Below are 13,296 nucleotides of genomic sequence, written 5' to 3'. Positions count from 1 at the left end.
CATTGCGGAGTATTTGATATTTACCTTGAGAAACAGGAAATAGTTTTTAGTTTATTTCCCAGAGTTACTGTATTCATTAATGCAGTTTAAGGAAAATGAAGTTCCTATTTTATATGTACATTGAAATAGGAAGGTTTCCTCTTCTGCTTCTTTTTTCTTATATAATGATAGAGAGGATAAAAGACTATTTTGTAATTATCTGGAATTAATTCTACTTTGGCTTTTTTTAAGATAAAGATTTATTCAAAAAAGTTGAATTTACCTTTCTTTTTTTTTTTTAGAAAAAGAACTTGGATTCTCTTATTCCTAGTACAGATAGCAACTATTAATATTTTGTATTTGGAGGAATGTTTTGTCATAGACACTGAGTAGTTTATACACTGGGGATAAACATACTTCTGTCAATGGAAAATGTTAAGAGCAATGTTACATTCAGCCTTCTTTAATTTTTCTAAATAAACGTAGTTCAAAATTGAATTTCTAATAAATATTATAAAGTTTTCAGATTATAATAAACATTTTCAGGTCACACAATATCTCAGCTGATAGGGATACACTGAAGGAAATTATGACAAGTCCATTTTTACACATAAAAATGGCAGATGAACTTTGTTTTGACCAAGTACACATGAGTACACTTTAAAAATTGTAAATGAATCTTTCGATCTATGTCCTTTTCTTGCAAAGAAATTTGTCTATATTTCTAAATTTAAAATCCCTTTCAAATTTTAAACCATCATTTTAAGATAAGCTCTAAAATAAATTTGACTTCTGATATCAAGTATAGACTTAGAATATTGTTGCTAAACAAATACCAGACTCCAGAACCAAAGTATAGTACATTATGACCCTTGTGCAAATTATCCCAAAGCCAGATATGGTAATTGATTTTAGTTTTTGCATGAGAAAAGACATGTTAATGGGAAATAGTGGGGCCACGGGTGGTAAAAATAAGATAGGAGAAGCCTCGGAAGTTGCTCTTTAAAATTAAGGTGCCTAAGTAACAAAGTGAAACTGATGAGGTGGAGGGGGTGGTTTGAGACATATGTTTTATAATACCTTTAAAGACCGAGCTCAGGAGAACGTGGTATCTTCTCATCAAATCTAAGAATAAAACTCAGGGAAGCTGGGTGCGGTGGCGCACACCTGTAATCCCAGTGCTTTGGTAGGCAGAGGCAGGAGGATCACTGGAAGCCAGGAGTTGGAGACCAGCCTGGGCAACATAGTGAGACTCTGTCTCTACAAAATTTTTTTAAAAAATTATCTGTGCATGGTGGCATATGCCTGTAGTCCTACCTACAAGCTGAGGTAGGAGGGTCACTCTAGCCCAGGAGTTTGAGGCTGCAGTGAGGTATGATCATGCCACTGTACTCCAGCCTAGATGACAGATTAAGACCCTGTCACACTCCCCCCAAAAAAAAGACTTCAGAAAACTTGAACTTACTAGAAATAAAAATAAAGAATTGAACTGCTTTACTCAGATCATATTAAAGGAATGGAACTGAAAGTCTAGAGAAAAAAATTAAGCGTTTAGAAAAAAACATAATAGATATCAGTATTTTGCAGTCAGCAAAATGATTATAAAAAGAAATAATTTCGCTGTCTAGGTTAAAATAACTCTTGAAACTAAAATTAGAAACTAAATGCTGACCTGAGTAGACCATTGATACACTGTGTTTTATTTTTATAAGTGACTTTCCTTTTTTTCAACTCCTTGATTTGATAGAAACCCAAAAGCCTGCCTGTTTCTCCAGTGTCAGCTTTCTGGCAGGTCACTGCTGCGTCCCTGGTGCTGAACTCCCTCAGTTGCCACACCTGCCGAGTTATTAATTCTCCCATGCTTTCAAAGCACATTCTCTCTTCTCTCTCTCTCTCTCTCATAGTTCTCCTCCTGCCCATTATCTTTCTCCCAAAAAAAATGCCTACGTGACCCTCAAAATTCACTCCCTGTGTGGCTTATCTAACTGAGCCTCAGCTAATCTGCCAGACTGCATAGTGCTTCAGAGTGGAAGGGCTGGAGCTCTGACTTCAGACTTGGATTGGAACCTCAGCCGTTGACTGCCTCTATGGCCTTCAGCCTGTTAATTAACCTTTCTAAAACTTGTTCTTCTTATCTGAAAAATCTGGTTAGTAATTCCTTCCTCCATGATGTCTTTGAGGATTGAATGAGATAATGCACGTAAACGCTTAGCACAAAGCCTGGCTTTTTATGGTGAGCTCTCAATCAATGGTAGTTATGTATCCCTTTTTTTAATAATCATCAAATTTCAGGTTTCCATTTCTCTGCTAGCCTGTAAATTCCATGAAGGTTGGGATTGTGTTTTCTTAGCCTGTGTATCGATCATGGATTCTAATACACTCAGAAAATGTTTCCCGTATGAGCACCTGCCCGTGGTTGTGGAAGCGCCCAAAGTCCAGGTGTAGGTTGACATCAAACCTTCATTCACTTTCCAGTTGCTGATCATCATCCTAAAAAGCAGCGGAAAGTCAAGATGATGTCAGAAACAAGCCTTGACCCATTTTTCTGTGCACAGTCCTCCTCTGGCTGAAGTGAGGGGTGTTCGGGAGAGGATGACAGGATACTTTGCGTGCCTTCTGCACATCTTTGTCTCAAGAATTCCACATTCAGAGTTAACAGTTTGGGAAATTATATATCTGTTAAAACTGTGTTAACAAACCCTTAATAAATTTGCAATAAGGTAATAATTGAAAGAAGTTAGCAAAAACAATTTTCTTTTTCCTTCTTTCCTTCTACAGGTATCCCCGTATTGTTTTGATTTTGTTTCAGTGACTAAAGATTTGAAAATACTTCATTTACTAATGTTATAAAAATATTTTCTCATCAACTAATTTCATCCCCCCAAAGAACGTTACTGTATTTTACATTCTAAATTACTGCCTCCATAAGACAATGTTTTTATGTTTATAATAATGATAAACATCACTTTTCTGAACAAGATCTCAAAGACAAATGAAAGCTTCCAGCTGCCCAAAATTTTTCAAACCTCAAACAATCTTTGTGTTTGGCATGAAGTGAAATAATTTTTTTCCCCTACTCTCAAGCCAGAACAAACAGATATAGTGTGTGGCAAGGCCATACTCAAACATTACCTTGCCCGAACATATCATTTTCCGGGTTCTCTGTATACCACAAAGAGTACAGTGTTAAAATTATGGGCATAATGGCAAAGCTCCCACCTCTTATTGTGCAGTTGGAAAAAAGAAATGATTTTCTTTAAGTAAGGATGGGAGACAACCCATGGCACAGCTGAAGATTCATTAAGTTTTGAATAGATGGGAAAAAGAAAATTTAAAATGATCAATGTACAGATATCAGAGAATGCTCCTAGGCAAAATTAGTTTTACAAATTATAAACAGTATGTTTTCAAAATATTTAATCAAACACTACTGCAAGCACTCAGCAAAATCTTGATGATAGTGATTTTATTCAAGAGCCATTTACTAAGCACATGCAGTGTTCTTGGTACCTAGCTAGGTGCTGTTGTTACAAAGATAACGGCAAATCTGGAAACGAGACAAGCTTCTGAGCTCATGAATTTCAGTGTTATGTGCTAAGCACTCGGTTATAGCTATGAACAAAGTGTCTTGAAGCCTGGAGGAAGAAGCAACTCCCTCTCCAGGGTGCTAGAGATGGCTTCCCAGATTAGATGACACTTGAACTGAGAGATGAAGTATTTACCAGGCAGAGAGAGGTGGAGAAAGGATTTAAGGTAGAAAGAACAACATGTACAAATGGAAAGAGTTGCAAAAGTGCAATGAGGTTTGTACAGATATGTTGGGTTGCAATTGGGAGGGACTTCATGTGCCAGATTTAGGCATTTGGATTTTTATCCCAAATGCAGTGGGGAAGTAGGAGAGGCTAAGGACGAACTAGTGTGGAAAACAAGGAAATAGTATTGCCCCTGTGAAAGACTAATACAGTGGAAATGGAAAGGAGAGATCTGACTCAAGAGACACATCCTTTTTTTGAGACATAATCCATACAATTTGGTAGTTGATCAAATATGGAGGTAAGAGATTGTCTTAGTCCATTTTATGCCACTATAACAGAATACCATGGGCTGGATAATTTATAATGAACAGAGACTTATTTCTTACAGTTCTGGAGGCTGGGAAGTCCAAGCTCAAAGGTCTCACATCTGACAAGGGCCTTCTAGCTCTGTCATCCTGTGGCAGAAGGCAGAAGGGCAAGAAAGTGAACTCAATGAGCAGGGGGGAGAGTGTCAAACTCATCCTTTTACCAGGAACCTACTCCCATACTAACCAACCCACTCCCACAATAACAGCATTAATCCATTCTTGAGGGCAGAGCCCTTATTAAGTAATCACCTCTTAAAGGTTCCACCTCTCAACACTGTTTCATTGGGAATCAAGTTTCTAACACATAAACTTTGGGAGACACATTTAAACTATAGCAGGGATAAAAGTCGTTAAGGAAAACAGTTGGCTTATAAACACAATGTAAATACTATAACAAGAATAAGATTCTATTCTGTGACTTCTACACATGTCTCAGCCAGGATTCCCTGAGAAGTGCACTGTCAGTCAATCAGCAGGCAGTCATGGTTCACTTTTCACCTTCTAGCTATAGAAAGAGATGCAAAACAAATGGAAGGTAAAGCAACTCCTCTTCCCACCCCCCACTTAAGAACTCTGTTCCTTTTCCCCCCACATGCACATACCCCTACCTCCATGCAATTTCTTAGACATTGCAAGCTGTTAATCAGAAGGGCATTCAGAGCTGGCACTAGCTGAGTAGGTAGGATTGAAATGGAATGAGATGATCCTTAGTTTTCTGTAAGTATAATATTTCTTTGATTCTAGAAGACAGAATAGGTGATAAAGAATGCCACAGTCATACAAATAAGGAATAGCCATGGAGGCCATGTCCTATGCAAAATGATCTCCTTCACTGTCTCTCTGAGTCTCATTCTTGACACCGTCCTGTGGTGTAACTAGGGAAAGACTATTTAAGAGAGATTTGGAGATATTCTGTCAGCTCCTCCTGGCCTTCCACAACTATGTCATCATGCCCACTACTGGGCATATCCAGACCCATTTTCTCTCTGCTTTTCTTTACCATCTACACTCAGCAAAATCTGTACTTCTTTGGCCCAGAGCTGATTTTGGCAGTAGGACAGAGAAAGAAAGAGTTTTTCCCTTTGTCTTGTGAGAACATAGATCTTAATTCATCAGCATTCATTCAGTGTGCATTATATAGCAAGCAAGGGAGATGTGTATTTAGCATAGTGTTCTAGAACAGTATTTTTTAATTCTATGGGTCATGATCTATTAGTGGTCATAAAGCCAATTTAGCAGGATGTGACCAATATTAATAACAAAATAGAAAATATCCCAGCAAACTAAGAATAATTTTTGTGAAATTTATATCTGATTTATATGTATGTATACTGTCGTGATATAAAATGTGTTTCTAACTGAATCATCATTAAAACTTTAAAAAAATATTGTATCTCGACTGCTTATGAGGATGGTTCACTTGAATGAGAGGTTAGATAGACTTTTGAATACAGGCCTGGAAACCAAATCCCCATGTCAGTATGGGAAATTGATTATAGTCTTAGCATTCCTGTAAATGAACTTTCAGAGCATAACCTTTGTGTAAGTAAGATTGAAGCACCTTTGTTAGGCATGTTTTTCTATCTGAATTTGATATGTTCCAGGCCTCTTCCTTAGCTTCAAGTAGTTCCGTTGCTTGGGGCAGCATAACTCCAATCTTCACATGATATTCTGCCTGGGTGCATATCTGTCTCTGTGTCCAAATTTCTCCTTTTTATAAGGACATTAGTCATATTAGATTCAGGCCCATCTTAATGACTTTATTTTAATTTGATCATCTCTGTCAAGGCCCTGTTTCTAAATAAGATAACTTTCTAAAGTATGAGGGATTATGGTTTCAGTGTATATTTTTGGGTGACATAATTCAGCTGATAACAGTATATTTCAAATTTCCACTAAACAGACAAAAAATGGTAGAAATATTTTTCTATCTTATTGGAATAAAATCTAAATCTTTGGAAGTCTTTTTGTCTATTTGTTTTGTCTTCAGAATAATACCTCTTACTGTTAGCTAAAAATTTCTGTTCTGTGAATACTAACAACTTCAGCTCTTTGCATTTAACCTTTGGTCTGGAAAATCTATTTGCCCTTGAACTGCAATAATTTGTATTTCTACTGGCTAAGAGTTGTGTTCTTAGGCACAAAGTGCAAATAATAAAACTATAAACAAAGCTGCCTGGGTTTACAAAAAAGAATTGTAAAATATCCCCCACCCCCAACAAATTACAGCTGCAAACAGTTATGAACTGATCCAAAAACTCTTACATTTGTTTTCCAGAAAAAAAAAAAAAACCCCACGGGGACTTTTTTTTTTTTAATGTTCTTGATTGGGACCAAACCAAAAACCTAAGCAACAGAACAGTGGCTGCCATGTACCTCCCCAGTTGGCAAGGGGCATGGTTAACGACTGAGACTATGGATAAATTGAAAATGCTCAAGTACATGTGTTGCACTTTATGTTTTGAGAACAAGGAAGGAAAGGAAAATGTGCTAACTTCACTTATCATTCTCTAAGAAAATTCCTCCCCTTACATTTGTAGCACATGTGGAAAATGCCTGAGTTCCTGAAAAAATGTTTACTTTATACTTTTCTTTTACTTGTCCCTCACTTTCTTTCTCTCTTTTGCTCCTTGTTTTGTTTTTTAAGCCTCATGGATGGTTTTTCTAGTTTCTTCAATGAATGGGGCCGAATTCTTAGCATTTACTTGTTTTTCTGTACTTTTCAGTATTCAAGGAACACTTACAAACTATTTCTTCTGTCTCAAACCACTTAGAAATATATTTAAAGTGTGTGGCTAAATATGCAAATTATGTTAATTTTCTGGTAGCCAGCCACATTAACCAATTAGAAAGTTGAAGTAATTGGAGAGTTAAAAAAGGAATGGAATGGGAATGGTGGTTTGATCGAGTAATTGAAGGTCCGTTCTGGGTGCTTGCCCTGGGAATTCTCCCAACATTATTTGGTTTTTCTTAGACATATACAACACTATGCCTTTCATGATTTCCTTTAGCTTGCTGTATAATTAAAATGATAGGCATTGCACTGCATTCTGTGGCTTCAGTTTAGAAATTAGGGTAACTCATGAAGAGATTATCAGTGTAGGTGTCATTTATTTATGTGCATTAACCAATGTCAAACTGTATAAAAAATAAGTTAGACAGGACTCTGCTAAAATGTAGATAAAAATATCTAAGTTATTGGCATTCTCAGTTGTAGCTTCTTAGATTTAGACTATTATTTAGGTCTATATGATAAATGTTCTTCCCACAAGCAGTTATTTTGAGAATATAGTACCATGTATCTGAGAACATTAAGCATAATCACATAAATGAGGTGATTGCCCAAATCTCTCAGTGTATGTTTGATTTTTTTTTTAGGTAAACTACTTATAATTGGCTGCTTAAGCTTGGCCATTATTGAGAGTCAGCAAATAGGAGATAATTAAAACACGGAGTTGTTACTGGTAACCAAGGAGGAAATCGAATGAATTCTAAGTTGTTTCAATTTGTCATTGGTTTAATTTCATGACACACACTTCCTTCTTCATTCACAGAACATGTGCTTATTTTTAAAAATTAAAAGTGAATCCAAATTAATTCTCAATTTCATCTTTAGGAAAAAATTATGACAAATTATGCTCAAGTTAGAATTTAGGCAAAATCCTTTAGTATCGTTGAACATGACAGATTGACACAAAAACAGAAATAGGTGTAAATAATGTTTGTTAAAGATGTTTTGGAGCCTGTAGTAATAGTACAATATCTTTGTACAGCTACATAAAAATGTTAATTTTTTCAAGTGTGCATTCTGGTTTGTACATTTTGTGGAAAAGTTTATTTTGTTGATTTTATTTGGAAGAATTGTCCTTGGCCATTTTTCCTTAAAATTGCCTTCGAAGTCAATGCGTTAAATTTATTTCTAAAATTAGTTGGCTTAATCAATTTGAAATCAATGATTTAGTTGTCTCAAAATTTATGCCTTTGTTTAGTTTGTGTTACTAAATCCCAGAAAAGGGTACTTTTATGAAAGGGAAAAGAGAAATATGCTTTTAAAATAAAAATTGATTTATTTGCCCTCATTTTCTTTCCAAATTATATTGTTTTTCTCAGGGACTGTGCATGGATTGCTCCACTGTTAACTGCTGATTGTTGACTAAATGTAATACTGACTCTGCTTTATTTTACTTAAATTTCAGTGCTTACATTTTCTTTTTTAGAACAAAAACTTGTCAAAATTCAGGGGCATAGCCAAATTAAGAATTTCTTATTTTGTCTTTCATTGATGAATTTACTTTGTGCAAATGCAGGCCAGATAAAATATTTGCTTATGATTAAAATCTTGTGTTTCTATCAAGAGACATTCTTGACATCGTGCCAGTATATTTTAATGAATTAATCACCTTATAAGTGCTGTCAGGCATAATGCGTTACGGATGGACTTTGACTAAGGTGATGTAGAGTTGCCATAATCAGAAGCATGACAAGGAGCTTATCAAGTCCACGAGATCTTGTTGTGGCTGCTGGAATGCAGACTGGCTATCGAATGCATTTTCTTCACTAACCTAGTCATCTCGCCGTACTTTGGTAGGTTAAAAATCAAGGGAAAACAATAAGTAAGAAAAATGAACTAACATGTAATACAGTAATTTACACATCACTAGCTGCATCATCTGAATGAGTTATGTACTCACTCTGAGACTGCTTTTCTCACCTGAATTAAGGAGCAAGAAGCCAGTACCAGGGAAGTTTTGTGAGTATCTAATTGAGATAATTAATGTAGGACCTGTGGTAGGATCTGGCCCGCAGTCATAATTGATATGAAATTTGTGAGGGAGATGAAAGGAAAAAAGTATTGCTTCTGTTTGCTGCAAAGAAATTTAGCACACAGACACACACAAATAGCTAAGACACATGACCAGCTGTGTTCAGAGCCCTGAACCATTTAAATCATCTCTCAAAAGCACTTAAGAAAATCAAGCATATTGCTAATTGAATGCATATCAAAGAATGTTACAGTAACCATGTTAATTTTCCTTCAGTTTGCTACATGTTAGAGTAAAGGATCTGTTCTGGGCAAAGAAAGTATGTAGTACTAATTTTACAAAATATGGAGGCCTTTCCTAGAATAACAAAATCATTATAGGTTTTTAGTGGCAGGTTTTTTTGTTTGTTTGGCATGGTGTTTCTTTGGCATAATGATCAATTTCTTGATCAGGAAACCCAGTTCTAACATTTCTGTAATTGTTTTGTTTAGTGTTTTCTAGGAGTATTTGGAAGTCAAATGTGTAAGCGACTTCTGTCAGATTGACTTCAAAGTAGTCACCTCCTATAATAGCGCTGTTTCAGGTGGTTTCTTCCTGGACACCTGGACATTTCCCAGGTGTTGTCCCCTCTAACTTTTCAACCCTGCAACCTAATTCTACAAGCTTTGCCCTCAGCCTATCCACATTACAGCCCATCACTTACCCCTCACCTGGGAAGAGTTAACACCATTAGTTATAAACATTAAGGTATTTGGCAACATGGGCATTAGAACAGCTGATCAGTGTTGAAACTGGAAACCCAAATCATGAGAGAATGAAAAACAGTGTGTCACATTTTATGTTCCATATTCCTTCTAAAATGTTAAGACCTATTCAACTTCCAGGACAGGATTTTGTTTGCTTGTGTGTGTTTTACAGTATAACTCTGAAATAAGAGTTTATTGACTACAAGTTTAATACTATCAGTTGAAGCAGACTTTTCTCTTTTCATGAATGATGCTTAAGAAAATTAAAAATAAGCAAAAAGAGAGAGAAAGAGAATGCTGCAGTTAATTAGTTGCTTTCCCAGATGCGGTAAAGTGGTGTACACCCCAGGTGATATCCAAGAGGAATCCTAGGGGTACAAAAGAAAATATTAGACTTTCTTTTCCATTTTATTTAATACTTTATCTTTCTACTTTTATCTGTTTAATGATGTACATAATATAGTTATATATTTAATCAGTTATATATTTGAGGGGAGTGGCTACTGAAAAGCAAGTTTTATGAGTGCATAATTTTAAAAGTTCAAAGATCACTCCAGTGCACCGCAACAGGGAGGGATTCATTCTATACTTTGAGATCATTTATTGGGAAAAATAAAACATGCTAAAGAAAGGAAAAGAAAATATAGCATATATGTTACATTTTAAAAATTAAAAATTTCTAGGCCAGGCATGGTGGCTCATGTTTGTAATCCCAGCACTTAGGGAGGCTGAGGCGGGAGGATCACTGGAGCCCAGGAGTTCAAGACCAGCATGGGCAACATAGTGAGACTCTGTCTCCACAAAAAATAAAAAACTAAAAAACTAGCCTGGCATGGTAGCATGTGCCTGTGGTCCCACATACCCCAGAGGCTGACATGGGAGGATCACTTGAGCCTGGGAGTTTGTGGCTACAGTGAACCATGATTGTACCAGTGCACTCTAGCCTGGCCAACAGAGTGAGACCATGTCTCTTAAAAAAAAAAAAAATTAACTTTCAATGTATTAAGCTTCATATTTTGTCTGTGTTGTTTGAGGAACTTAAACTTTTTAATGATTTCATTTGTGTCCTTTCATGTTATACACACTAGTGAATACTTAGTAGAGTAACTACAGAAGGACAAAGAGCCCGTGAGTATGGTGCTGTTTACTGATGTGCTCTTCATTGCTAGGGAATCATTCCTGAAGTGGCTCGTTCTTAACAGGAATGTTTTGTTGGTTGTTTCTTATTTTCATCATCATGTTATTGAGCTGCAGTCAGCTTTGTTGAGATAAATTAGTATGTAATCATTTTAAGGGTTTATGTGTAATATACGAATACTTGAATTGGGCCTCTAGAATAAGGCAGTAAAAAGCTTCCTCTTGAAAGTGTGATGTGAATTACTTCTGTCTTAGCTGATCTTGAATGAAGCCTCACTTGATGGTATCCTGACAAGAAGTAATTGACCTTGGCTGGGTCCGAGGTGGATCGTGTTTTACTAACCTTATTCCATCATGAGATTGGCTTTAATGTGCTAAATCAACATTTTTGACAGGTAGAACATTTTTAGTAAAATTGACATGTCATATTAACAGACATTATATTAATTCAAAATTTATTTTCCTTTTAGTTCACAGGAAGATGAAAGACCTCTGTCACCTTTCTATTTGAGGTATTTATTTGATTTTTGTTGGTCTACTACAGGGAATAAAGGAGGGTTAAGGCTTCTTTGGGTTTATTTGCTCATTTTAATCTCTTTCAATAGAACATTCATTACTGTGGCAAGACTAACTTGCTGGAGCTCTTCACCTTACTGTATTTTCCCCTTTGGTTCAAGAAATTTTTTTTAAATGTCTAATATAGTTGAAACAACTAAAATAAGACATTTTGTCTTAAATTCAAAAGCGCCAAGGTGATGATTTTAATTTAAAAACTGCCTGATGATTAGGCTGTAAGCAAAGTTAAAAATCTCTATTTTATACATATACATATGCATAGGTTAGTGGGGGCAAATGGGTACAAGACCCACTCACAGATAAAGCCTTGGGTTGTGTTACATCATTTTCTATGTCATAGCGGAGAAGGAAACTAAATATTCAGCAAGTTTATAGGGTTTAAGATGATTTTCTAAAACTTACAAACCCAGAGTAACAATGTTAAAGCAGGTAAATTAACAGAATTCAAGATCACTTCTCTCTGGTGATTGAATGCTGTACTGATAGGGTTTTCCAGTGAGTCATCTGAGATATAGCCTAGAATCAAGTCTTCCTTATTGCATGTCTTTTCTTACTACCTACCCACTTCAAAGGCTTAGAAAATATATTTGAAAAGTATATACGCATGTAGAATAATGCTGATGTTTGTTTTTTAAAATATTTCCTGAAGTATACTGCTTTTTATTTATTTTATTTTATTTATTTATTTATTTTTGACGGAGTCTCACTCTGTCGCCCAGGCTGGATTGCAGTGGCATGGTCTCGACTCACTGCAACCTCCGCCTCCCGGGTTTAAGCAATTCTCTGCCTCAGCCTCCCGAGTAGCTGGGATTACAGGCACCCACCACCATGCCCGGCTAATTTTTGTATTTTTAGTAGAACAGGGTTTCACCATCTTGGCCAGGCTGGTCTTGAACTCCTGACCTCGTGATCCACCCGCCTCAGCCTCCCTAAGTGCTGGGATTACAGGCATGAGCCACCACGCCTGGCCTGAAGTCTACTGCTTTTTAAAAGAAATGTCAGGGGATGCAATACAGAATTTGTTTATTTATTTATTTTTGAATCTGACTTGTTGAAATAGTCCCAGAATGGATTTAGGCTATAATTCAACCACTAGTACTTCAGAAATGTGTCATAGGACTTCAGGCTTAGCCAAGTAACTGCTTTTTAATAGTGTTTACCCTTTAGTGACTTGCAGCATATTGCATAATCACTTTATGGCAAGAGAGGGAACATTTGAGGTTTCAGTATGAGACAACGTGGTCCATTTTTTCATCCTGGTTTCCTGCCAACCAAATCAGCATACTCTGGTTCATAGGGTATCTCAACTATGCAATTCCTGTGAACACATCAGGATGTTACTGAGCACGTAGTGAGTCTGATATTCATTATATAAATATACACAGTAATATCAACAAATGTTTATTATATATTAATGGAAATTTAGTTTTACATAGTATAGGAGACTTTAGCACTGGTTCATGCCAACAAATGAGAACTTATTTCTCTGAATGTCCTGTACTTGTAGAATGAAAGTACAAGAAAATACAGTAAAAGAAAATCAATAATATATTTACTGAACTCTTAATAGAAGCTACTTGATTTTTTCAATGTTGAGTCATAAAAATTAAATATGATAAAATTAGGGGGAAAAAGAGAATGAATATGCATACTGGCCCACATTTATGGTAGAAAAAGGAGAAGTTACCAGCAGGCATTCTTTTCATATGATGGAGATTTAAACTAAGCAGAACTATTTCACAAATGCAAAAATAGTAATTATTTAGCCTGAAATTAGAATTTCAAAAGTAGGCCCAATCAAGACATAAGACACGTCTGCTGAGAGGGGTACTCACCGGAAGTAGATCCAGCCACAAGCAGCCATGGAGCGGATAGGGCTGGGAAAGCTGGTCAGCAGTGGCATATTCAGTTTGGTGGTTAATTCTGAAAGGTCCAGCATAAAGAGGTGGAACAGCAAAACTCAGTGGCTACA

The 13,296-nt window shown here is 36.2% G+C and overlaps 1 protein-coding gene across 18 annotated transcripts in view; it reads left to right on the top strand.

Annotated features, from left to right (window-relative positions):
• FAM13A (family with sequence similarity 13 member A) overlaps positions 1–13,296 on the top strand; it is a 384,724-nt gene that overhangs the window by 295,149 nt on the left and 76,279 nt on the right. For 13 of the 18 annotated variants that reach the window (XM_055384652.2, XM_019025591.4, XM_055384656.2 and 10 more), the window contains one exon: positions 11,219–11,260. The exons of the other annotated variants lie outside the window; for them this stretch is intronic. In XM_055384652.2, the coding sequence (XP_055240627.1) occupies positions 11,219–11,260 (42 nt within the window). The remainder of the gene's footprint in view (positions 1–11,218; positions 11,261–13,296) is intronic. 18 annotated transcript variants of the gene reach the window in all.

Source organism: Gorilla gorilla, chromosome 3 (genome assembly GCF_029281585.2).
Source record: "Gorilla gorilla gorilla isolate KB3781 chromosome 3, NHGRI_mGorGor1-v2.1_pri, whole genome shotgun sequence".
In the NCBI taxonomy this organism is placed as follows: domain Eukaryota; kingdom Metazoa; phylum Chordata; class Mammalia; order Primates; family Hominidae; genus Gorilla; species Gorilla gorilla.
This window is presented reverse-complemented; position numbering and strand designations above follow the sequence as displayed.